General features: G+C 50.7%; 1 protein-coding gene across 1 annotated transcript; it reads right to left on the bottom strand.

Moving 5' to 3' along the window:
- On the bottom strand, positions 1 to 23,916 carry trmt61a (tRNA methyltransferase 61A). The gene is made up of 4 exons (XM_072457093.1): positions 23,731 to 23,916; positions 23,360 to 23,516; positions 11,125 to 11,391; positions 1 to 798 (listed from the first exon to the last, which is right to left on the bottom strand). The coding sequence occupies exons 1-4, from the start codon at positions 23,899 to 23,901 to the stop codon at positions 440 to 442; spliced, it is 954 nt and encodes a 317-aa protein (XP_072313194.1). The 5' UTR covers positions 23,902 to 23,916; the 3' UTR covers positions 1 to 439.

Below are 23,916 nucleotides of genomic sequence, written 5' to 3'. Positions count from 1 at the left end.
GTTGATAAATGATCAGACGTATCAAATTGGCTCGTTCACGTATGTAATTAAGTACAAATTAGGTTTAAAAGCGCAAAACCAGAGTTTTATCGTCTTAAACCTGTAAAACAGAAGCAGCTCCAGTTTAGACAGTTTCTTAGTTTGCTAAAATTTCAAATGATACAAATTAAGTTCTTTCTTATTCTGGATCTAGTTTCGATTCTAGTTTTAGTCTTCATTAGCATTAGCATTAGCATTAGCGTTAGCATTAGCATCTTCAACACTTTGTCGACTCTAATCTGACCTGGGCGAATCTTTTGATACTTTATTACACGAACAAATCAGGTTCAGCGCCTTTAAAGAATAGATTTAACATAATTATAGAACATATTCTTGATCAGAGTTTGTCTTTATTCAAGTAAAAAGAAACTAAAAAAACTAAACTCTTCCCATCGGCCTCTCAAGTCCTTGGTTTAGTAGCGAAAGTGAGAAACCCGGTGTGTCCCGGGATCTCTCTGGGCGTCGTGGTCGTTTTAATGGTCACTGCGGCCGGACTGGACCGGTTCTGGGCCTGGTTCTGGGCCTGGTTCTGGGCCTGGTTCTGGGCCTGGTTCTGGGCCTGGTTCTGGGCCTGGTTCTGGGCCTGGTTCTGGGCCGAGTCGGGTCCAAAGTCGGGCAGGGGCAGCGAGACGGTCCGGACGTCGTGGACCTGCAGAAGGATCTCTAAAGTGCAGAGCTCAGAGAAGCCCTGATCTGTGAAGGCGGCGCACGTCTTCTGAACCTGCTCGATACAAGGAGAGAAGGAGCAGACACGCCCACCTGGAGGGGGGGAGGGGGGAGGGGAGGGGATGGTTAAATTATGTCAAATAATAAGGAATTTAGGTGAACATTTGGCGGTCGACGTGGCAAAAATCAGAGATTCCACATTTCATTTTCCAGAAGAAAAAAATATATTAAATGATCTTTCACTGAAATATCATTCCAGTCCACCAGGTGGCGTCCACCCGGGGCGTGTATGGATTGTGCTCTACAAATAAAGTCGCCTTGCGTTAGATTTTATGACGCAGCGTTTGCACAACCTGAAGCAGAATGCATTTCTGTCTCCCACGCGGCTCCTCCCACGCGGCTCCTCCCACGCGGCTCCTCCCACGCGGCTCCGCCCTCTTTACGGCCTGTGGACACTTCAGGTGCAGTTGAACCTTTAGTCAACACTCTCAATCACATGCTTTTCTTTCCCACATGAGCCGGCGAGACGTGTCCCAATGTGGGTTTTACTGCTGATTAATGACTGGACTTCCTGAGCAAGTGAGGGGAGACGTGGCGGGGGAGGGGAGACGTGGAGGGGGAGGGGAGACGTGGCGGTGGAGGGGAGACGTGGCGGGGGAGGGGAGACGTGGCGGTAGAGGGGAGACGTGGCGGGGGAGGGGAGACGTGGCGGTGGAGGGGAGACGTGGCGGTGGAGGGGAGACGTGGCGGTGGAGGGGAGACGTGGCGGGGGAGGGGAGACGTGGCGGGGGAGGGGAGACGTGGCGGTGGAGGGGAGACGTGGCGGGGAGACGTGGCGGTGGAGGGGAGACGTGGCGGTGGAGGGGAGACGTGGCGGTGGAGGGGAGACGTGGCGGGGGAGGGGAGACGTGGCGGTGGAGGGGAGACGTGGCGGTGGAGGGGAGACGTGGCGGGGAGACGTGGCGGTGGAGGGGAGACGTGGCGGTGGAGGGGAGACGTGGCGGTGGAGGGGAGACGTGGCGGGGGAGGGGAGACGTGGCGGGGGAGGGGAGACGTGGCGGTGGAGGGGAGACGTGGCGGGGGAGGGGAGACGTGGCGGTAGAGGGGAGACGTGGCGGGGGAGGGGAGACGTGGCGGGGGAGGGGAGACGTGGCGGGGGAGGGGAGACGTGGCGGTGGAGGGGAGACGTGGAGGGGGAGGGGAGACGTGGCGGTGGAGGGGAGACGTGGCGGGGGAGGGGAGACGTGGCGGTAGAGGGGAGACGTGGCGGGGGAGGGGAGACGTGGCGGGGGAGGGGAGACGTGGCGGTGGAGGGGAGACGTGGCGGGGGAGGGGAGACGTGGCGGGGGAGGGGAGACGTGGCGGGGGAGGGGAGACGTGGCGGTGGAGGGGAGACGTGGAGGGGAGACGTGGCGGTGGAGGGGAGACGTGGCGGTGGAGGGGAGACGTGGCGGTGGAGGGGAGACGTGGCGGTGGAGGGGAGACGTGGCGGGGGAGGGGAGACGTGGCGGGGGAGGGGAGACGTGGCGGTGGAGGGGAGACGTGGCGGGGAGACGTGGCGGTGGCGGGGAGACGTGGCGGTGGAGGGGAGACGTGGCGGTGGAGGGGAGACGTGGCGGGGGAGGGGAGACGTGGCGGTGGAGGGGAGACGTGGCGGTGGAGGGGAGACGTGGCGGTGGAGGGGAGACGTGGCGGTGGAGGGGAGACGTGGCGGGGGAGGGGAGACGTGGCGGGGGAGGGGAGACGTGGCGGTGGAGGGGAGACGTGGCGGGGGAGGGGAGACGTGGCGGTGGAGGGGAGACGTGGCGGGGGAGGGGAGACGTGGCGGTGGAGGGGAGACGTGGCGGTGGAGGGGAGACGTGGCGGGGGAGGGGAGACGTGGCGGGGAGACGTGGCGGTGGAGGGGAGACGTGGAGGGGAGACGTGGCGGTGGAGGGGAGACGTGGCGGGGGAGGGGAGACGTGGCGGTGGAGGGGAGACGTGGCGACTTTATCGTCCTACATTAAACCTGCAACAATTGTTTTAGCAGTCGACGGGTCAAGATTATATTTCTAATGTGCATTAAGATTTGTCAAATGCATTTTCAAACAAATCAAAGGTAAAAAGGCGATGACTTAAGACTTCTAGATACACAATATTTACGAATAAAGTGTATTATTGATGAAAATCTGAAATTGTTTGCTTTTTGGACGCGGTCTTTGATATAAAATAACTTTTTTATAAATGTTCAAATCTTTAAAGTCCAGATGGCTCTAATATCAAGCCCTTTTAGAGCGATATTGCAGTTTATGATGAAAAATCTGTTTAAAAAAAGAAAAAGCTGAAAGAAAAGTCCAGAAAGTAAAACGTGTCAAACCTGAACCTGTTAAATATGTCCATGTTCAAGTCTTACGTTTTAACATCTCTTAAACGTCCAAAGTTAACACTAGGTCGTCCAGCTTTGTGTTCTTTCATTTCATCCGTTTGTTTCCTGCTCCGTGCACGTCCTCCTCTCAGAGTAAATAACTCATATCTTTATGATCAGATGAACCTTGAGTGAGTCTTTCTAGAACCAGGCGCTCCACGGCTCGTCTCGTGTTTGTGTCTCAAATGGCAATGATTCAAAGTCTCTCGCGTTCACGTCCTTGAACCGCACATTGAAGCTCTTTAAGAATCGTACTCGTTACTTGAGCGTTTCTGCCCTTTGTGCTCTGCGTTTAATCTGGGCCGGTCCACAGAAACACACTGGTCAGATAAACAGAGAGCGGCGAATGCCCATATGAGGTCAAACACGAGCGGCTCCCGGGAGACGGCTCAAGTACACACTGATACCACGGCAATGAGAGCGCCTGATTGGACGACATCTGCACGACTAGTTTAGGATGAAAAGTAGTGGTAGTTATATTTTCTTGAATGATTGTAGTTGTTCTCTGGACTTTAAAACACGTGAAAAGTGTGTTTTATAACAAAGCCAGCGTGTTTATTAAAGGGGCCGTGTGTAATGTGCTCCTAGTGGTGTAACGAGGAACTACACTCACTGCACTCGCCGGCGTCCAGAGCCTCGACCGGCAGGAGAGACGAAGCGTTTCACAGAACAAACTCCCCCGGATGAGAGACTGGCAACTGGCAACACTGATGAGAGACCGGTAACCCAGATGAGAGACCGGTAACTCAGATGAGAGACCGGTAACCCAGATGAGAGACCGGTAACTCAGATGAGAGACCGGTAACCCAGATGAGAGACCGGTAACTCAGATGAGAGACCGGCAACCCAGACGAGAGACCGGTAACTCAGATGAGAGACCGGCAACCCAGATGAGAGACCGGTAACTCAGATGAGAGACCGGTAACTCAGATGAGAAACCGGTAACTCAGATGAGAGACCGGTAACCCAGATGAGAGACCGGTATCCCAGATGAGAGACCGGTAACCCAGATGAGAGACCGGTAACCCAGATGAGAGACCGGTAACTCAGATGAGAGACCGGTAACCCAGATGAGAGACCGGTAACCCAGATGAGAGACCGGTAACTCAGATGAGAGACCGGCAACCCAGATGAGAGACCGGCAACCCAGATGAGAGACCGGTAACCCAGATGAGAGACTGGTAACTCAGATGAGACCGGTAACTGGTAACTCAGATGAGACCGGTAACTGGTAACCCAGATGAGAGACTGGTAACCCAGATGAGAGACTGGTAACCCAGATGAAAGACTGGCAACCTTGATGAGAGACTGGCAACCCTGATGAGAGACTGGCAACCCTGATGAGAGACTGGCAACCCTGATGAGAGATTGGCAACTGGCAACCCTGATGAGAGACTGGCAATCCTGATGAGACACTGGCAACCCTGATGAGAGACTGGCAACTGGCAACCCTGATGAGAGACTGGCAACCCTGATGAGAGACTGGCAACTGGCAACCCTGATGAGACTGGCAACTGGCAACCCTGATGAGAGACTGGCAACTGGCAACCCTGATGAGAGACTGGCGCGGGCTTATCTCGTATTCGTTTATGAAAGTTTAAATCAACATCTTGCCCAGGCCCAACACCGCTTCCACCGCAAATACTTCTTTTACTAATGCAACGATTACCACGGCGACTGTGCGGCTGACCAGAGCCAGTCACCACGGCGACTGTGCGGCTGACCAGAGCCAGTCACCACGGCGACTGTGCGGCTGACCAGAGCCCCTCGGCCACGGCGACTGTGCGGCTGACCAGAGCCAGTCACCACGGCGACTGTGCGGCTGACCAGAGCCAGTCACCACCAGAGCCAGTCACCACGGCGACTGTGCGGCTGACCAGAGCCAGTCACCACGGCGACTGTGCGGCTGACCAGAGCCCCTCGGCCACGGCGACTGTGCGGCTGACCAGAGCCAGTCACCACGGCGACTGTGCGGCTGACCAGAGCCAGTCACCACCAGAGCCAGTCACCACGGCGACTGTGCGGCTGACCAGAGCCAGTCACCACGGCGACTGTGCGGCTGACCAGAGCCAGTCACCACGGCGACTGTGCGGCTGACCAGAGCCCCTCGGCCACGGCGACTGTGCGGCTGACCAGAGCCAGTCACCACGGCGACTGTGCGGCTGACCAGAGCCAGTCACCACCAGAGCCAGTCACCACGGCGACTGTGCGGCTGACCAGAGCCAGTCACCACGGCGACTGTGCGGCTGACCAGAGCCAGTCACCACGGCGACTGTGCGGCTGACCAGAGCCAGTCACCACGGCGACTGTGCGGCTGACCAGAGCCCCTCGGCCACGGCCCAGGATCTAATGCCACCCAAGTCTGGACTGAAGTAACTCCTCCTCCTCCTCCTCCTCCATGGAGTTGACACTTTGAGTTCTAGAACGTTCCTGAGCTTTATCTCGTTTAACATATTTAAATTACAATCTACAGTGTGAAATGGAGGTCATCATCAAGGTCGTGCACCGAGAGGAGCAGAGAGAGGAGCAGAGAGAGGAGCAGAGAGAGAGGAGCAGAGAGAGAGGAGCAGAGAGAGAGGAGCAGAGAGAGGAGCAGAGAGAGAGGAGCAGAGAGAGAAGCAGAGAGAGAGGAGCAGAGAGAGAGGAGCAGAGAGAGAGGAGCAGAGAGAGAGGAGCAGAGAGAGGAGCAGAGAGAGAAGCAGAGAGAGGAGCAGAGAGAGGAGCAGAGAGAGGAGCAGAGAGAGAGGAGCAGAGAGAGAGGAGCAGAGAGAGAGGAGCAGAGAGAGAGGAGCAGAGAGAGAGGAGCAGAGAGGAGCAGAGAGAGAGGAGCAGAGAGAGGAGCAGAGAGAGAAGCAGAGAGAGGAGCAGAGAGAGAGGAGCAGAGAGAGAGGAGCAGAGAGAGAGGAGCAGAGAGAGGAGCAGAGAGAGAGGAGCAGAGAGAGAGGAGCAGAGAGAGAGGAGCAGAGAGAGAGGAGCAGAGAGAGAGGAGCAGAGAGAGAGGAGCAGAGAGAGAGGAGCAGAGAGAGAGGAGCAGAGAGAGAGGAGCAGAGAGAGGAGCAGAGAGAGGAGCAGAGAGAGAAGCAGAGAGAGAGGAGCAGAGAGAGAGGAGCAGAGAGAGAGGAGCAGAGAGAGAGGAGCAGAGAGAGAGGAGCAGAGAGAGAGGAGCAGAGAGAGAGGAGCAGAGAGAGAGGAGCAGAGAGAGAGGAGCAGAGAGAGGAGCAGAGAGAGAGGAGCAGAGAGAGAGGAGCAGAGAGAGAAGCAGAGAGAGAAGCAGAGAGAGAAGCAGAGAGAGAGGAGCAGAGAGAGAGGAGCAGAGAGAGAGGAGCAGAGAGAGAGGAGCAGAGAGAGAGGAGCAGAGAGAGAGGAGCAGAGAGAGAGGAGCAGAGAGAGAGGAGCAGAGAGAGAGGAGCAGAGAGAGGAGCAGAGAGAGGAGCAGAGAGAGAGGAGCAGAGAGAGAGGAGCAGAGAGAGAGGAGCAGAGAGAGGAGCAGAGAGAGAGGAGCAGAGAGAGGAGCAGAGAGAGAAGCAGAGAGGAGCAGAGAGAGAAGCAGAGAGGAGCAGAGAGAGAGGAGCAGAGAGAGAGGAGCAGAGAGAGGAGCAGAGAGAGGAGCAGAGAGAGGAGCAGAGAGAGAGGAGCAGAGAGAGAGGAGCAGAGAGAGAGGAGCAGAGAGAGAGGAGCAGAGAGAGGAGCAGAGAGAGGAGCAGAGAGAGGAGCAGAGAGAGAGGAGCAGAGAGAGAGGAGCAGAGAGAGGAGCAGAGAGAGGAGCAGAGAGAGGAGCAGAGAGAGGAGCAGAGAGAGAGGAGCAGAGTACAGTGGACCATAAAAGGAGCTCAGTGTCAGAGGCTTCAGCTGATCCACGGTCTGAGCCTGTAGGGGGCGTGTTCTAGAATGTTCTGTGAAGCTCAGGGCGGAGACTCTGGTCAGACATTAAACACTCACTTTATTTCAGGCTTGAAATGAGAGTTAAACTGTCCAGAGTCCAGTGTCCAGAGTCCAGTGTCCAGAGTCCAGAGTCCAGTGTCCAGAGTCCAGTGTCCAGAGTCCAGTGTCCAGAGTCCAGAGTCCAGTGTCCAGAGTCCAGAGTCCAGTGTCCAGTGTCCAGAGTCCAGAGTCCAGTGTCCAGTGTCCAGAGTCCAGAGTCCAGTGTCCAGAGTCCAGTGTCCAGTGTCCAGAGTCCAGTGTCCAGTGTCCAGAGTCCAGTGTTCAGAGTCCAGAGTCCAGTGTCCAGTGTCCAGAGTCCAGTGTCCAGTGTCCAGAGTCCAGTGTCCAGAGTCCAGTGTCCAGAGTCCAGTGTCCAGAGTCCAGAGTCCAGTGTCCAGAGTCCAGTGTCCAGAGTCCAGAGTCCAGTGTCCAGAGTCCAGTGTCCAGAGTCCAGTGTCCAGAGTCCAGTGTCCAGTGTCCAGTGTTGAGCTGCTCTGGGCGTTAGCTGCTAATGCTAATTATCACAGATTAGATTAATTTTGTGAAGAAAAGGCAGATTACAAAAGAGCCACGTCCTGAAACCTCTAACATGTAAACAAAGCATAGTTTCAGATGAAACTCCTCCCTGAGGGCGGGGCTTAGTAACCTCAGTGCAGTCAACTCAGACAGGCACTTTAGATTGAAAACGACTTTCAGATGGACTGTTGACACATTTTCTACAGTAATTATTCCACTGATGATGGAGGTAAAATGCAGCTCTAGATAAACTATCTTTGGATAAAGATACGATGAGTTTTGTGTTTTATAATTCCACGTTTTATACTTTTGTTTGAGAATCGAGGTTTACCCCCAGGTTACGGGCTGTTACAGGCTGTGCTGTTACAGGCTGTGCTGTTACAGGCTGTGCTGTTACAGGCTGTGCTGTTACAGGCTGTGCTGTTACAGGCTGTGCTGTTACAGGCTGTGCTGTTACGGGCTGTTACGGGCTGTTACAGGCTGTGCTGTTACGGGCTGTTACGGGCTGTTACAGGCTGTGCTGTTACGGGCTGTTACGGGCTGTTACAGGCTGTGCTGTTACGGGCTGTTACGGGCTGTTACAGGCTGTGCTGTTACGGGCTGTTAAAGGCTGTGCTGTTACGGGCTGTGCTGTTACGGGCTGTGCTGTTACGGGCTGTGCTGTTACGGGCTGTGCTGTTACGGGCTGTGCTGTTACGGGCTGTGCTGTTACGGGCTGTGCTGTTACGGGCTGTGCTGTTACGGGCTGTGCTGTTACGGGCTGTGCTGTTACGGGCTGTTACAGGCTGTGCTGTTACAGGCTGTTACAGGCTGTGTTGTTACGGGCTGTGCTGTTACGGGCTGTGCTGTTACGGGCTGTGCTGTTACGGGCTGTGCTGTTACGGGCTGTGCTGTTACGGGCTGTGCTGTTACAGGCTGTTACAGGCTGTGCTGTTACGGGCTGTTACAGGCTGTGCTGTTACGGGCTGTTACAGGCTGTGCTGTTACGGGCTGTTACAGGCTGTGCTGTTACGGGCTGTTACAGGCTGTGCTGTTACGGGCTGTTACAGGCTGTGCTGTTACGGGCTGTGCTGTTACGGGCTGTGCTGTTACGGGCTGTGCTGTTACGGGCTGTGCTGTTACGGGCTGTGCTGTTACGGGCTGTGCTGTTACGGGCTGTTACAGGCTGTGCTGTTACGGGCTGTTACAGGCTGTGCTGTTACAGGCTGTTACAGGCTGTGTTGTTACGGGCTGTGCTGTTACGGGCTGTGCTGTTACGGGCTGTGCTGTTACGGGCTGTTACAGGCTGTTACGGGCTGTGCTGTTACGGGCTGTTACAGGCTGTGCTGTTACGGGCTGTTACAGGCTGTGCTGTTACGGGCTGTTACAGGCTGTGCTGTTACGGGCTGTTACAGGCTGTGCTGTTATGGGCTGTTACAGGCTGTGCTGTTACAGACTGTTACAGGCTGTGCTGTTACAGACTGTTAGATTGGACTGTTACAGACTGTTACAGATTGGACTGTTACAGGCTGTTACAGATTGGACTGTTACAGACTGTTACAGATTGGACTGTTACAGACTGTTACAGATTGGACTGTTACAGGCTGTTACAGGCTGTGTTGTTACAGATTGTGCTGTTACAGACTGTTACAGATTGGACTGTTACAGGCTGTTACAGGCTGTGTTGTTACAGATTGTGCTGTTACAGACTGTTACAGGCTGTGCTGTTACAGATTGTGCTGTTACAGACTGTTACAGGCTGTGCTGTTACAGATTGTGCTGTTACAGACTGTATTGTTACAGAATGTTACAGGCTGTGTTGTTACAGAATGTTACAGGCTGTGCTGTTACAGGCTGTGCTGTTACAGACTGTTACAGGCTGTGTTGTTACAGACTGTTACAGGCTGTTACAGGCTGTGTTGTTACAGACTGTTACAGGCTGTGTTGTTACAGACTGTTACAGGCTGTGCTGTTACAGACTGTTACAGACTGTTACAGGCTGTGCTGTTACAGGCTGTGCTGTTACAGACTGTTACAGGCTGTGTTGTTACAGACTGTTACAGGCTGTTACAGGCTGTGTTGTTACAGACTGTTACAGGCTGTGTTGTTACAGACTGTTACAGGCTGTGTTGTTACAGACTGTTACAGGCTGTGCTGTTACAGACTGTTACAGGCTGTTACAGGCTGTTACAGGCTGTGCTGTTACAGACTGTTACAGACTGTTACAGGCTGTGCTGTTACAGACTGTTACAGGCTGTGTTGTTACAGACTGTTACAGGCTGTGCTGTTACAGACTGTTACAGGCTGTGCTGTTACAGACTGTTACAGGCTGTGTTGTTACAGACTGTTACAGGCTGTGCTGTTACAGACTGTTACAGGCTGTGCTGTTACAGACTGTTACAGGCTGTGTTGTTACAGACTGTTACAGGCTGTGCTGTTACAGACTGTTACAGACTGTTACAGGCTGTGCTGTTACAGACTGTTACAGGCTGTGTTGTTACAGACTGTTACAGGCTGTGTTGTTACAGACTGTTACAGGCTGTTACAGACTGTTACAGACGCAGCAGGAGGTCGTGGATGTTTAAGCGGTGTAAACTGGGGCGTGTTCAGACTTGTGGTTGTCGGGGGAAACCAGCGAGATGCTTTCTGAACTCATGAACTTCAACTGAGGCGTAACACAAAGGAGGAAGTTAATCAGTGTTAGAATTATAATGCAAGAGCAGAGGTCATGTGATCAGAGCGTCCATCAAACCATGAGAGAAACACAGCCCAGATCAGCAAAAAAGAAAAGAGAAATTAGGATTATTACGGGAAGATGAACTCATGTACAGTAAAATCTGACTTTCCTCAAGTGGTTGACTCGTGAGGAAAGCCCCGTTCACGACAGACTTGATTTAACCAGGTTCTAACAATGTCCCTCGTCATAAACACCGCTGGAGTCGTGTTTATCTTCAGTCACGTGTTTCATGAATCCTGTTTACGAGGTTGTCTTTTCTGAGCCGCACAAAAACACCCTTTCAATTTTCCACCATTCGTGACGTCAACGTTTTTACAGCAGAACAAGGTCACTTTGGCGATAGAGCACCCCCTGTAGCTCCCTTGTGATAACACATGGCATCATAATAAGTCAGTACAATCACATATTAATCATTTCACATTTCACTAAACACGAATAACGAGCCAGGGTTTCTCAGGAGAGTCGATGTCGGCAAATGTGGCAAGGCTGGTATCCCGTCCAGAGACAGCAGGGGGCGATGACGGACACTTGAAACGTCCCGAAGATATATATTAAACCATCTCTGGAACTTATAAAGATGTTCAAAAGGGTGAAAATGTTACATAGTTCTGCTTTATGTCTGTCCATAAATCCTCTCTAGACTCGTTCTGAGCATTTCTGACTCGGATCACGTTCATTACAGCTGTGTCCTTACATTAGCACATCGGGGCAAGCTAGCGTTTCTTTATTTCCCTGTGGTAATTCCCTCTGCAGCCAATAGATGGACCGCTAACACAAATACTGACGAAGGAACGCCTATTTTACATCAGAAAATCCCTGAATCAGCAGAAATATCTCCCACATTTGCATTGGCGTCTTGTACCTCGCCTCTTGAGGGCGCTGTGGGCGTGTCCCGCCGCGTCCCACGGCGACGGTATGTCCAGGAACACGGCGTCCGCCACTCCGCTCACCCCGAAGCCGTCCTTGCACACGTCCTGGTTCCTCACGGTGACCATATGACCCACGCGGTGCTCGGCAAACTCCTCCTCCACCTTCAGCGCCCTCTGCTGGTGGAACTCCACCGTGTGGAGGTGACCCGTCGGGGCGATGGTCCGGATGATGGCGTGGGACAGGGAGCCGCTGCCCGTGCCTGCCAGAGCGGGGCACCAAACACATCAGGGCCGGGAATATGATCCGACATGATACACGAGGCTAACGCTAATTACAGGCTAATTATATCATGAGCTAGTGATAATCAATATATATAAACATGATATTCTGCAATATAAACCAAGCAATACCACTACCCGCTCAAACTTCAGATGACATTTGTTTATATGAAAAGTGTTTTTGTCAAATATACTAAAAATATTCAATATATTGATCCAGCAGCGCAAACGCAGTATAAATGCATCCACCACGTGCAGTATAAATACATCCACCACGTGCAGTATAAATACATCCACCACGTGCAGTATAAATGCATCCACCACGTGCAGAATAAATACATCCACCACGTGCAGTATAAATACATCCACCACGTGCAGTATAAATACATCCACCACGTGCAGTATAAATACATCCACCACGTGCAGTATAAATGCATCCACCACGTGCAGAATAAATACATCCACCACGTGCAGAATAAATACATCCACCACGTGCAGTATAAATACATCCACCACGTGCAGAATAAATACATCCACCACGTGCAGTATAAATACATCCACCACGTGCAGTATAAATACATCCACCACGTGCAGTATAAATACATCCACCACGTGCAGTATAAATACATCCACCACGTGCAGAATAAATACATCCACCACGTGCAGTATAAATACATCCACCACGTGCCAGTATTTTAGCACAGCCTTAAAATACATTACATTATATTACATCACTCATATTACTGCGTGTGTATCTGGGACATACAAATCAATGGATACCTTTGGAAAGTACTAGTGATAACAGGCTAAACTGGGGCTAAACCAGGTCTAAACTTGGGCTAAACCAGGTCTAAACCAGGACTATTCTAGGGCTAAACCAGGACTATTCTGGGGCTAAACCAGGTCTAAACCAGGGCTAAACTGATGCTAAAACAGGTCTAAACCAGGACTATTCTAGGGCTAAACCAGGGCTAAACCAGGACTATTCTAGGGCTAAACCAGGGCTAAACTGGGGCTAAACCAGGTCTAAACCAGGACTATTCTAGGGCTAAACCAGGGCTAAACCAGGACTATTCTAGGGCTAAACCAGGGCTAAACTGGGGCTAAACCAGGTCTAAACCAGGACTATTTTAGGGCTAAAACAGGTCTAAAACAGGGCTAAACTGATGCTAAAACAGGTCTAAACAAGGGCTAAACCAGGTCTGAAACAGGACGATTTTAGGACTAAACGGGCTAAACCAGGTCTAAACCAGGGCTATTCAAGGACTAAACTCGGGCTAAACCAGGACTATTTGAGGACTAAATTTGGACTAAACCAGGGCTATTCAAGGACTAAACTCGGGCTAAACCAGGGCTATTCGAGGACTAAACTTGGGCTAAAACAGGTCTAAAATAGGACTATTCTGGGGCTAAACCAAGTCTAAAACATGGATTAAACTGACCTTAACCTGAGCTATAACTTAACTGCAGTGGAATCCGTCCTCTGCGTACCACCGGAGGCCCACGAGCCACAGTTTGAGAAACACCGCTCTAGATGACTGTCACACTTGTTTCGTCTTATAGTTTCCCCTCTGTGTCTTTTAATAAACACGCGCAGCTGATAAGACGCTGACGGCGAGTTAAGACAAAGAGAACATCCGGCGTGAGTCAAAACAGAAGCCAGCGCTGTTCCTCTTTCACCAGTCTCTTCTCTTTAGAGCCGCCTTCAGCTCGAGTGTGGCCCCTGAACAACGCGCTCACTGTACGCGCTCACTGTACGCGCTCACTGAAGGGACGACGTGGCTTTGACTGTACGGAAACTGTACGTGCAAAAACAAAACAGTATTTTTTCCGATGGCGAGGAAAAGGTTCGATACGACAACGATGAGAAAACAAACTCTTCTTCCAATAAAATGACTTTTCCCCAACACAAAGAAGAGTACTTTCTTTAATATTACCACGTGGTGTTATAATAGTTTGACTTTAGATCACGATCATTCCAAAACTATTCAGGAAAAAGTCAAATTTGAGCGATTTTCCCCCAGTTTTAAGACAGAAATTGACATAGACATATTAAAACCTTTGGTGTTTGGTCAAACTAAAGTGGGTGTGGGTTTGTAGATAGTGAGTGGCCTCCTCTGCCTCTCCTCCTCTGCTCCTCTCAATCCCTTTTCCTCCTCCTCCTCCTCCTCTGCTCCTCTCATCCTCTCCTCTGCTCCTCCTCCTCTCATCATCCTCTGCTCCTCCTCCTGTTCCTCTGCTCCTCTTCTCCTCCTCTGCACCTCCTCTCTGCTCCTCTCCTCCTCCTCTTCTCTCCTCGTCTCCTCTGCTCCTCTCCTCCTCCTCGTCTCCTCTGCTCCTCCTCTTCTCTCCTCGTCTCCTCCTCTCCTCCTCTTCTCTCCTCGTCTCCTCTGCTCCTCTCCTCCTCCTCTTCTCTCCTCCTCTCCTCCTCCTCCTCCTCTTCTCTCCTCGTCTCCTCCTCTTCTCTCCTCGTCTCCTCTGCTCCTCTCCTCCTCCTCGTCTCCTCCTCCTCCTCTTCTCTCCTCGTCTCCTCTGCTCTCTCCTCCTCCTCTTCTCTCGTCTCCTCCTCTCCTCCTCCTCTTCTCTCCTCGTCTCCTCTCCCTCTTCTCTCCTCGTCTCCTCCTCTCCTCCTCCTCTTCTCTCCTCGTCTCCTCTGCTCCTCCTCCTGTTCCTCTGCTCCTCTTCTCCTCCTCTGCACCTCCTCTCTGCTCCTCTCCTCCTCCTCTTCTCTCCTCGTCTCGTCTGCTCCTCTCCTCCTCGTCTCCTCTGCTCCTCCTCTTCTCTCCTCTGCTCCTCTCCTCCTCCTCTTCTCTCCTCGTCTCCTCCTCTCCTCCTCCTCCTCTTCTCTCCTCGTCTCCTCTGCTCCTCTCCTCCTCCTCTTCTCTCCTCGTCTCCTCCTCTCCTCCTCCTCTTCTCTCCTCGTCTCCTCCTCTCCTCCTCCTCCTCTTCTCTCCTCGTCTCCTCTGCTCCTCTCCTCCTCCTCTTCTCTCCTCGTCTCCTCTGCTCCTCTCCTCCTCCTCTTCTCTCCTCGTCTCCTCCTCTCCTCCTCCTCTTCTCTCCTCGTCTCCTCTGCTCCTCTCCTCCTCCTCTCCTCCTCCTCTTCTCTCCTCGTCTCCTCTGCTCCTCTCCTCCTCCTCTTCTCTCCTCGTCTCCTCCTCCTCCTCTTCTCTCCTCGTCTCCTCTGCTCCTCTCCTCCTCCTCTTCTCTCCTCGTCTCCTCCTCTCCTCCTCCTCTTCTCTCCTCGTCTCCTCTCCTCCTCCTCTTCTCTCCTCGTCTCCTCCTCCTCTTCTCTCCTCGTCTCCTCTGCTCCTCCTCCTGTTCCTCTGCTCCTCTTCTCCTCCTCTGCACCTCCTCTCTGCTCCTCTCCTCCTCCTCTTCTCTCCTCGTCTCCTCTGCTCCTCTCCTCCTCGTCTCCTCTGCTCCTCCTCTTCTCTCCTCTGCTCCTCTCCTCCTCCTCTTCTCTCCTCGTCTCCTCCTCTCCTCCTCCTCCTCTTCTCTCCTCGTCTCCTCTGCTCCTCTCCTCCTCCTCTTCTCTCCTCGTCTCCTCCTCTCCTCCTCCTCTTCTCTCCTCGTCTCCTCCTCTCCTCCTCCTCTTCTCTCCTCGTCTCCTCTGCTCCTCTCCTCCTCCTCTTCTCTCCTCGTCTCCTCCTCTCCTCCTCCTCTTCTCTCCTCGTCTCCTCTGCTCTCCTCCTCAGGCTGGGTTTACGTCATCTCTCCTTTGTCTGGACGTCCACAAAGAGTCCAATGTTCAGGCTCCAGAGAAGCTGCAGTGAATGACTGTGAGTCCTGGGACGCCACTTATGAAGATGTTTGGACAATATTGTGACAAAGCAGCGGGAACGATATACAAATGTGACTTTAAATAGATTTAAGGACTAGACCTGCTTTAGTCCCTAGTCCTGCTTTAGACCCGCTTTAGACCTGCTTTAGACCCGCTTTAGACCCGCTTTAGACCCGCTTTAGACCCGCTTTAGACCCGCTTTAGACCCGCTTTAGACCCGCTTTAGACCCGCTTTAGACCCGCTTTAGACCCGCTTTAGACCCGCTTTAGACCCGCTTTAGACCCGCTTTAGTCCTGCTTTAGACCCGCTTTAGTCCCGCTTTAGACCCGCTTTAGACCTGCTTTAGTCCTGCTTTAGACCTGCTTTAGACCCGCTTTAGACCCGCTTTAGTCCCGCTTTAGACCCGCTTTAGTCCCGCTTTAGTCCTGCTTTAGACCCGCTTTAGACCCGCTTTAGACCCTCTTTAGACCCGCTTTAGTCCCTCTTTAGTCCCGCTTTAGTCCCTCTTTAGTCCCGCTTTAGTCCCTCTTTAGACCCGCTTTAGACCCGCTTTAGTCCCGCTTTAGACCCGCTTTAGACCCGCTTTAGTCCCGCTTTAGTCCCGCTTTAGTCCCTCTTTAGACCCGCTTTAGACCCGCTTTAGTCCCGCTTTAGTCCCGCTTTAGTCCCTCTTTAGTCCCGCTTTAGTCCCTCTTTAGTCCCGCTTTAGTCCCTCTTTAGTCCCGCTTTAGTCCCTCTTTAGACCCGCTTTAGTCCCTCTTTAGACCCGCTTTAGTCCCTCTTTAGACCCGCTTTAGTCCACTTGCTGGCTTCAGGCTCTAACCGCACACAAATTAGTCCAATTAGCAAATCAATTAAGTCAATACAGTTTAACAACGGGCAACCAGATGATTGACAGGTGCAGTCGAACCTGCGAAAAAGACCACTGACCACGACAAAGACCACGACAAAGACCACTGACCACGACAAAGACCACGACAAAGACCACTGACCACGACAAAGACCACTGTCTGTGCATCATGTAGCTGAAGGTGTTAGCGTTAGCATACGTCATGTAGCTGAAGGTGTTAGCGTTAGCATACGTCATGTAGCTGAAGGTGTTAGCGTTAGCATACGTCATGTAGCTGAAGGTGTTAGCGTTAGCATACGTCATGTAGCTGAAGGTATTAGCGTTAGCATACGTCATGTAGCTGAAGGTGTTAGCGTTAGCATACGTCATGTAGCTGAAGGTATTAGCGTTAGCATACGTCATGTAGCTGAAGGTGTTAGCGTTAGCATACGTAGACCTATTCACCGTGTCAGGCTGAAAAATAGATTTTTAAAGTTAGGGGCCCCCAAGCAATTTCAGGGGCCCACAAGCGTGCGGCATCATAAGAACAAGATAAATGTGTTGTTTTAAACCTGGTTATTATCATGTATAACAATTTAAAGTACTTTTATCTGTTATTTGATATGAAGAGCACAAATACTGCATCATATAAACCAGAGATCATGATCTTTAAAACTGTTTAATTCAATATAATCATGTTTCTTATAAAATAAATACTGTTTACAGCATTTGACAAAAGGAGATCTTGTGGAATATATGAAATCACGTCCTACAAAATAAACTACTAACATATATACATTGTACCTGTAAATAAGAGTGTTCTATTTTGTTTTTATTCGGTTTACTTACCTGCTAATAGTGTTACCTAGTCTTGTGCTAGCTATTTTTACTTTATTTTTATTTCATTCTATTATCATTATATTATCTTATTTTTATCTTTCTATTTTTATTTATCTATTTTATTTCCCCCCCTCAATTCCCTATTAAGATAGGGGAGGAGTTTTTGTTAAGAGTTTTTTGTTTTTGTTCATAAGAGTTCTATTAACTATAATCTGTCCTTTCCTCCTGTTTCTACTGCAGTGCAACAACATCACAGAGACCGCTCGGCCAATGAGAAGCGTGTCTGTCAAAACGAAACTTAAGCAATGAAAATGCCTTGAATATGGCCAAATTACTAGTTAAATCTTGATTTTTTTCGAGGAGGGGCACGGCGGGCCCCCTCCTATTTCAAACCGCCGGCCCGCCGGAGATTCAATTGCTTGCGGGCCCCGGGCCCCCGTCTATTTCGCAGCCTGCATGTTCTCTCATCTGTTATTATTTTAAACTGCATTTACAGATGAAATGTCTGTTCTTGGTCCTGGATTTCATCACATAAGACTTATACTCCAGTGCGACTAATGTATGTTTTTTTTCTTCTCTATTATGCATTTTTTGGGCTGATGCGCCTTTTACTTCAGAAAATACGGTACATTTCAATAATAAAGGTTTCCTCGAACGATAACGTCGGCACTAGAACTGTAGCTCGCGTGGCCGTCGCGCTAGCCGTGGATTAGCCTGGTTTCTGTGGCGGGCTGGTCACCGGGGGTCACCTTGGGCATGTCCCTCCCCCTTCCCCCTCCCCCCTTACGTACAGAACAGCTTTTTAGTCTGGTGCATCACAATGTCAAAGTGTTTACTCTGCAAATGTGTAACTCAAGGACAATGGGAGCGTACGGCCTCCACCATCTGCACTTTGTTTAAATGCAATATTCTTTTACATCTTTTACATACATATTATTTTAAATACATATTATTTCACATCGGGGACAGTTCCTCTCAAATATATACTCTCTTTACTTTCATTAAAGAGGTTTGAGCAGATTTGTATATATTTCTGACTCAGTTTAATGGTGTAGAACCTGTGGTAAATATTTATTATAGTTAAACTTCTGTTAAGTTGCAATTCGTGGCAAAAAAATCTGAGTTTAAAAGTGACAGGAAGTCAAGATGACAAGATGTCATCAGTGTGCGACACAGAGACAGTTTAAACCATGGTTGGACTAATTAAAGGTGTTTTATGGTCTTATTGTGTGTCAGGTCAGAACTGTTGAGTCATTTATGTGGAGTGTGGCTCTTGTTTACAGTCTGGTTGCTATGGTAACAGCTGTGGAACCACCTCTACCTGTGTCCAACCAGGAAGTGCAACTATAAACTTTACACAAACGGGCAAAATGTTGAGTCAGATTGACCCGTGACACAGACTATGAGATAAAAACCGTATCAGCTTCGGCAAATATAAGTTTCCAGCCACAGCAACAAGACAAATAGAAATTAAGTGAATGAAGTGTACTTTAACCTTTATTTTACAGTATACAAGGACACAGTATACGCACATGTACTTAGAACTCGGTAGCCTCAGTTTATATCTCGTGTTTAATGTTTAACCTAATCGCTCGCCGTCGCCACATTTAGCTCCAGATCTGACTCGTGTCTGCGACTTCCGCTTTTCTCTGAAGCAGACGTGTGATTGTAGAAGAGGACGAGTCTCCTCCCCACACGAGTTCCCTCCCCCACAGCCTCATCCTCTTATGGAGAGACAACACTGAGAGGCTAATGCTAACGCATCAACACTGCACTGTACAGAGAGGCTAATGCTACAACACTGCACTGTACAGAGAGGCTAATGCTACACCACTGCACTGTACAGAGAGGCTAATGCTACAACACGGCACTGTACAGAGAGGCTAATGCTACACCACTGCACTGACTGTACAGAGAGGCTAATGCTACAACACTGCACTGTACAGAGAGGCTAATGCTACACCACTGCACTGTACAGAGGCTAATGCTACAACACTGCACTGTACAGAGAGGCTAATGCTACAACACGGCACTGTACAGAGAGGCTAATGCTACACCACTGCACTGTACAGAGAGGCTAATGCTACAACACGGCACTGTACAGAGAGGCTAATGCTACAACACGGCACTGTACAGAGGCTAATGCTACAACACTGCACTGTACAGAGAGGCTAATGCTACAACACTGCTCTGTACTGAGAGGCTAATGCTACAACACTGCACTGTACAGAGAGGCTAATGCTACACCACTGCACTGTACAGAGGCTAATGCTACAACACTGCTCTGTACTGAGAGGCTAATGCTACAACACGGCACTGTACAGAGAGGCTAATGCTACACCACTGCACTGTACAGAGAGGCTAATGCTACAACACGGCACTGTACAGAGAGGCTAATGCTACAACACTGCACTGTACAGAGAGGCTAATGCTACAACACTGCTCTGTACTGAGAGGCTAATGCTACAACACTGCACTGTACAGAGAGGCTAATGCTACAACACTGCACTGTACAGAGAGGCTAATGCTACAACACTGCTCTGTACTGAGAGGCTAATGCTACAACACTGCACTGTAGAGGGAGGCTAATGCTAACGCTTCAACCCTGCACTGCACAGGGAGGCTAATTCTAATGCTAACACTACGACAGGTAAAATCATCAATCTGAGACCAGTAGGAGAATCCTCTGAACAATCTGACCATTTAAGAGATGTTATATCTGATTAAATACATTTGAAATACAGATTGTTCACTGCATTTGCAGATGAAATGCATCATGTTTTGTTCAATTGTTGCAGAACAATTTCTTTGGTAGAAACTTGTTACGGCTGTGTCAACATTGCACTGATTGTTGCAGCTCTTCTCCTCCTGCGCCTCCTCTGCAGCTCTTCCTCCCCTCCTCCTCTCCAGCAGAGTCCATTTTCCTCATGTCAGTAAAGATTGTATTTCCAGTGAATAATGCATCAAACATGATCCAAAGCCAAAACATTTCAGACGCAGAAGCTTTAGCTACGTCTCACTTTCCCACAGACGCTAAAGCAGGACTTAGACCAGGACTTAGACCAGGACTTAGACCAGGACTTAGACCAGGACTTAGACCAGGACTTAGACCAGGACTTAGACCAGGACTTAGACCAGGACTTAGACCAGGACTTAGACCAGGACTTAGACCAGGACTTAGACCAGGACTTAGACCAGGACTTAGACCAGGACTTAGACCAGGACTTAGACCAGGACTTAGACCAGGACTTAGACCAGGACTTAGACCAGGACTTAGACCAGGACTTAGACCAGGACTTAGACCAGGACTTAGACCAGGACTTAGACCAGGACTTAGACCAGGACTTAGACCAGGACTTAGACCAGGACTTAGACCAGGACTTAGACCAGGACTTAGACCAGGACTTAGACCAGGACTTAGACCAGGACTTAGACCAGGACTTAGACCAGGACTTAGACCAGGACTTAGACCAGGACTTAGACCAGGACTTAGACCAGGACTTAGACCAGGACTTAGACCAGGACTTAGACCAGGACTTAGACCAGGACTTAGACCAGGACTTAGACCAGGACTTAGACCAGGACTTAGACCAGGACTTAGACCAGGACTTAGACCAGGACTTAGACCAGGACTAAAGCAGGTCCAAACCAGGAGTAAAGCAGGTCTAAAGCAGGACTAAACCAGGACTAAAACAGGAGTAAAGCAGGTCCAAACCAGGACTAAAGCAGGAGTAAAGCAGGTCCAAACCAGGACTAAAGCAGGACTAAAGCAGGTCCAAACCAGGACTAAAGCAGGACTAAAGCAGGTCCAAACCAGGACTAAAGCAGGACTAAAGCAGGTCTAAACCAGGACTTAAACCAGGACTTAAACCAGGACTTAAGCAGGACTAAAGCAGGACTAAAGCAGGTCCAAACCAGGACTAAAGCAGGACTAAAGCAGGTCTAAAGCAGGTCTAAACCAGGACTTAAACCAGGACTTAAACCAGGACTTAAACCAGGACTTAAACCAGGACTTAAACCAGGACTTAAACCAGGACTTAAACCAGGACTTAAACCAGGACTTAAACCAGGACTTAAACCAGGACTTAAACCAGGACTTAAACCAGGACTAAAGCAGGACTAAAGCAGGTCCAAACCAGGACTAAAGCAGGTCCAAACCAGGACTAAAGCAGGAGTAAAGCAGGTCTAAAGCAGGTCTAAAGCAGGACTAAACCAGGACTAAAACAGGAGTAAAGCAGGTCTAAAGCAGGACTGAAGCAGGACCAGGACCACTGCAGCATGTGAATGTCCCCCCGCTCTGGCTCAGATGCCTGGGCGAGGACACAGGTCTCCCCGGGGACGCTGACACAGAACATGAATTATTCAAGGCACTACTTAGAACTTCAGGCCCTTCAAAAAGCACTGTTCTTTTACATTACATAAGTTAAAATCATACAAACGAGTTTGTATGATTTTAACTTATGTAAGGTAAGAGCGGTTATGTTTGAACCGTTTAGCTGAGACATGGTATTGTAATGAACTAATATTTGAATAAAGCATCAGAAATGTGCCTGTTTGAGGTCCAAATATCTCACAAAACATGAGCCGACCATCAAACTCACCACAAATATGCAGAAGTATCACATTTTTATCCTCGTTTGGGAGATTACACTGATTTTGCCTTTTGGAGGTGATTTTCCGGCGTTTTCACTGTAATCGACGCCCTCCTTGAGCACATTTTGCATTCCGGAGTACTAAATAGCGCAGTGGAAAACACAAACATTGCGGAATCCAACTGCTGGACCGCTCCAAACATTTGGAGTATTGCTCTGGGATGAAGTCGGGGAGTTTCCTGGTGAGTCACGGAGGCCGCAAAGAGAATGTAATGTCATTTTGTTGAGTGGTTTTGGAATGTGGCCAAGAAATGCAGCAGAGAATCAACTAAACTGGAACATTTTCTGCTTAAAATAGTCTTAAAAAAGGAACAATATTAGCTGCCATTTGTGGAGAGTGTAATGGTAAATACAGTTTAAACGCTTGGCCGGGACGGACCATTTAAACCTGTGCAAAAAGTGACCAGAAGTGGGAGCTTTATTTATGTTTGAACCTTTATTTAACCAGGTCCAAACCACTGTGTCCAAACTGTAACTCCAGGTCTATGAATCTTAGAGTCTTTTTAAGGGTCACATGGGCCAAAGTGGGAAACGGGCAGAGACACAATTTCCGTAGGATTCTCGGGTTATTAGTCACAGACTGGACAGTTCCGAGCTGTGGGAGGAGCATCGACTGTTGTTTTGGAGATTTGCAGAATCAGAATCTACAACATATTGTGACGTCTACAATAAATGACCTGAAAAGGGTCGATAGTTGAAAAAGACATAAGTTCTGGACTTGTGGTCCTTCTCTACAGCAGCGAGTCGCCCCGGACAAGCCCTCTGCACCCGGACACGCCCTCTGCACCCGGACACGCCCTCTGCACTCGGACACGCCCTCTGCACCCGGACACGCTCTTTGCTCCGGACACGCCCCCGGACACGGCCTCTGCACCCGGACACGCCCTCTGCTCCGGACACGCCCCCAGACACGGCCTCTGCACCCGGACACGCCCCCGGACACGGCCTCTGCTCCGGACACGCCCTCTGCCCCAGACACGCCCTCTGCCCCAGACATGCCCTCTGCCTCAGACACGCCCTCTGCCTCAGACACGCCCTCTGCCTCAGACACGCCCTCTGCCTCAGACACGCCCTCTGCCTCAGACACGCCCTCTGCCTCAGACACGCCCTCTGCCTCAGACACACCCCCAAAGCTTTCAAGAACACTGACTTTGTGTCTGATCCTAAAATATATCACCTGGACAGTTGGAAATGAGGCTCCTTCAAACTGTCTGCAGTGGGCTAACATTTATTAGCATAGCCACTAGCGTTAGCATTAGCTGCAAATTAGCATTAGCTGCTAAACACCCGAAACAGCTCAGTCTCAGTCTGGAGTGACCTCTGTAAGTCCACTGGCCCCTCCTACCTCAGACAAACAGGGTCTTTGTGGGCGTGACAGAAGAGAAACAGCCCAGAGAGAACATGCAGCTTTTGACCTGCAGGTGGCAGTAGTAACCAGTGTGTGACGTCACTTCAGCCTCATGAATAACCAATATTTTGCCTTTACTCTGATACTGTATGTAACTGTATTGTTTATGATATAACCCTGCATCCTCCCAGTGCGGTGCTGCATCCTCCCAGTGCGGTGCTGCATCCTCCCAGTGCGGTGCTGCATCCTCCCAGTGCGGTGCTGCATCCTCCCAGTGCGGTGCTGCATCCTCCCAGTGCGGTGCTGCATCCTCCCAGTGCGGTGCTGCATCCTCCCAGTGCGGTGCTGCATCCTCCCAGTGCGGTGCTGCATCCTCCCAGTGCGGTGCTGCATCCTCCCAGTGCGGTGCTGCATCCTCCCAGTGCGGTGCTGCATCCTCCCAGTGCCTCCCAGTGCGGTGCTGCATCCTCCCAGTGCGGCGTCGCGTGGCGTTCTTACCTGACTCGCAGACGACGGCGCCGGGCTTGAGGTCCAGCATCATGGTGATCATGGAGATGTCGGTGGTGTAGAGGATCTGAGTCCGATGAGGCAGAGACACCGTCCAGAGCTCCGGGGTCGGGTGAAGCACGTGCACCCAGCCCTTACTGCAGCTCACCTAAGCAAAGGGTCATCGAGGTCATCACCAAGACGACGGTCACCAACACGTGATGTGTTTATTTAGAATGAGACTATGACCGCAAACCCTGATTTGTAGTTTTAACTGGACTAATACTCGTTAAACTCCGGTAACACTCCCCGGTTACACTCCAGTTACACTCCAGTTACACTCCAGTTACACTCCAGTTACACTCCAGTTACACTCCAGTTACCTTGGAGCCGTACTTGTGTCCGATGAGGTCCTGCGAGTGCCGAATGACCCCGTACCTCGTCTGGGTCTGGGCTCCTTTCTGGACCTTCACTGGCATCATGGAGTCGTGGCTCAGGTAAACGATCGCCACGTCGCCCTCGGCAACGCACTCCGAGTACTCGGCGAAGCTCATGCCGCCTGCTGCGCT

The sequence above is a fragment of the Eucyclogobius newberryi genome, unplaced genomic scaffold (genome assembly GCF_026437365.1).
Source record: "Eucyclogobius newberryi isolate DKJ021-1_F unplaced genomic scaffold, fEucNew1.0.hap1 SCAF_21, whole genome shotgun sequence".
Lineage (NCBI taxonomy): Eukaryota > Metazoa > Chordata > Actinopteri > Gobiiformes > Gobiidae > Eucyclogobius > Eucyclogobius newberryi.
Note: the sequence above shows the minus strand (reverse complement) of the source record. Positions and strands in the feature narration are given on the sequence as shown.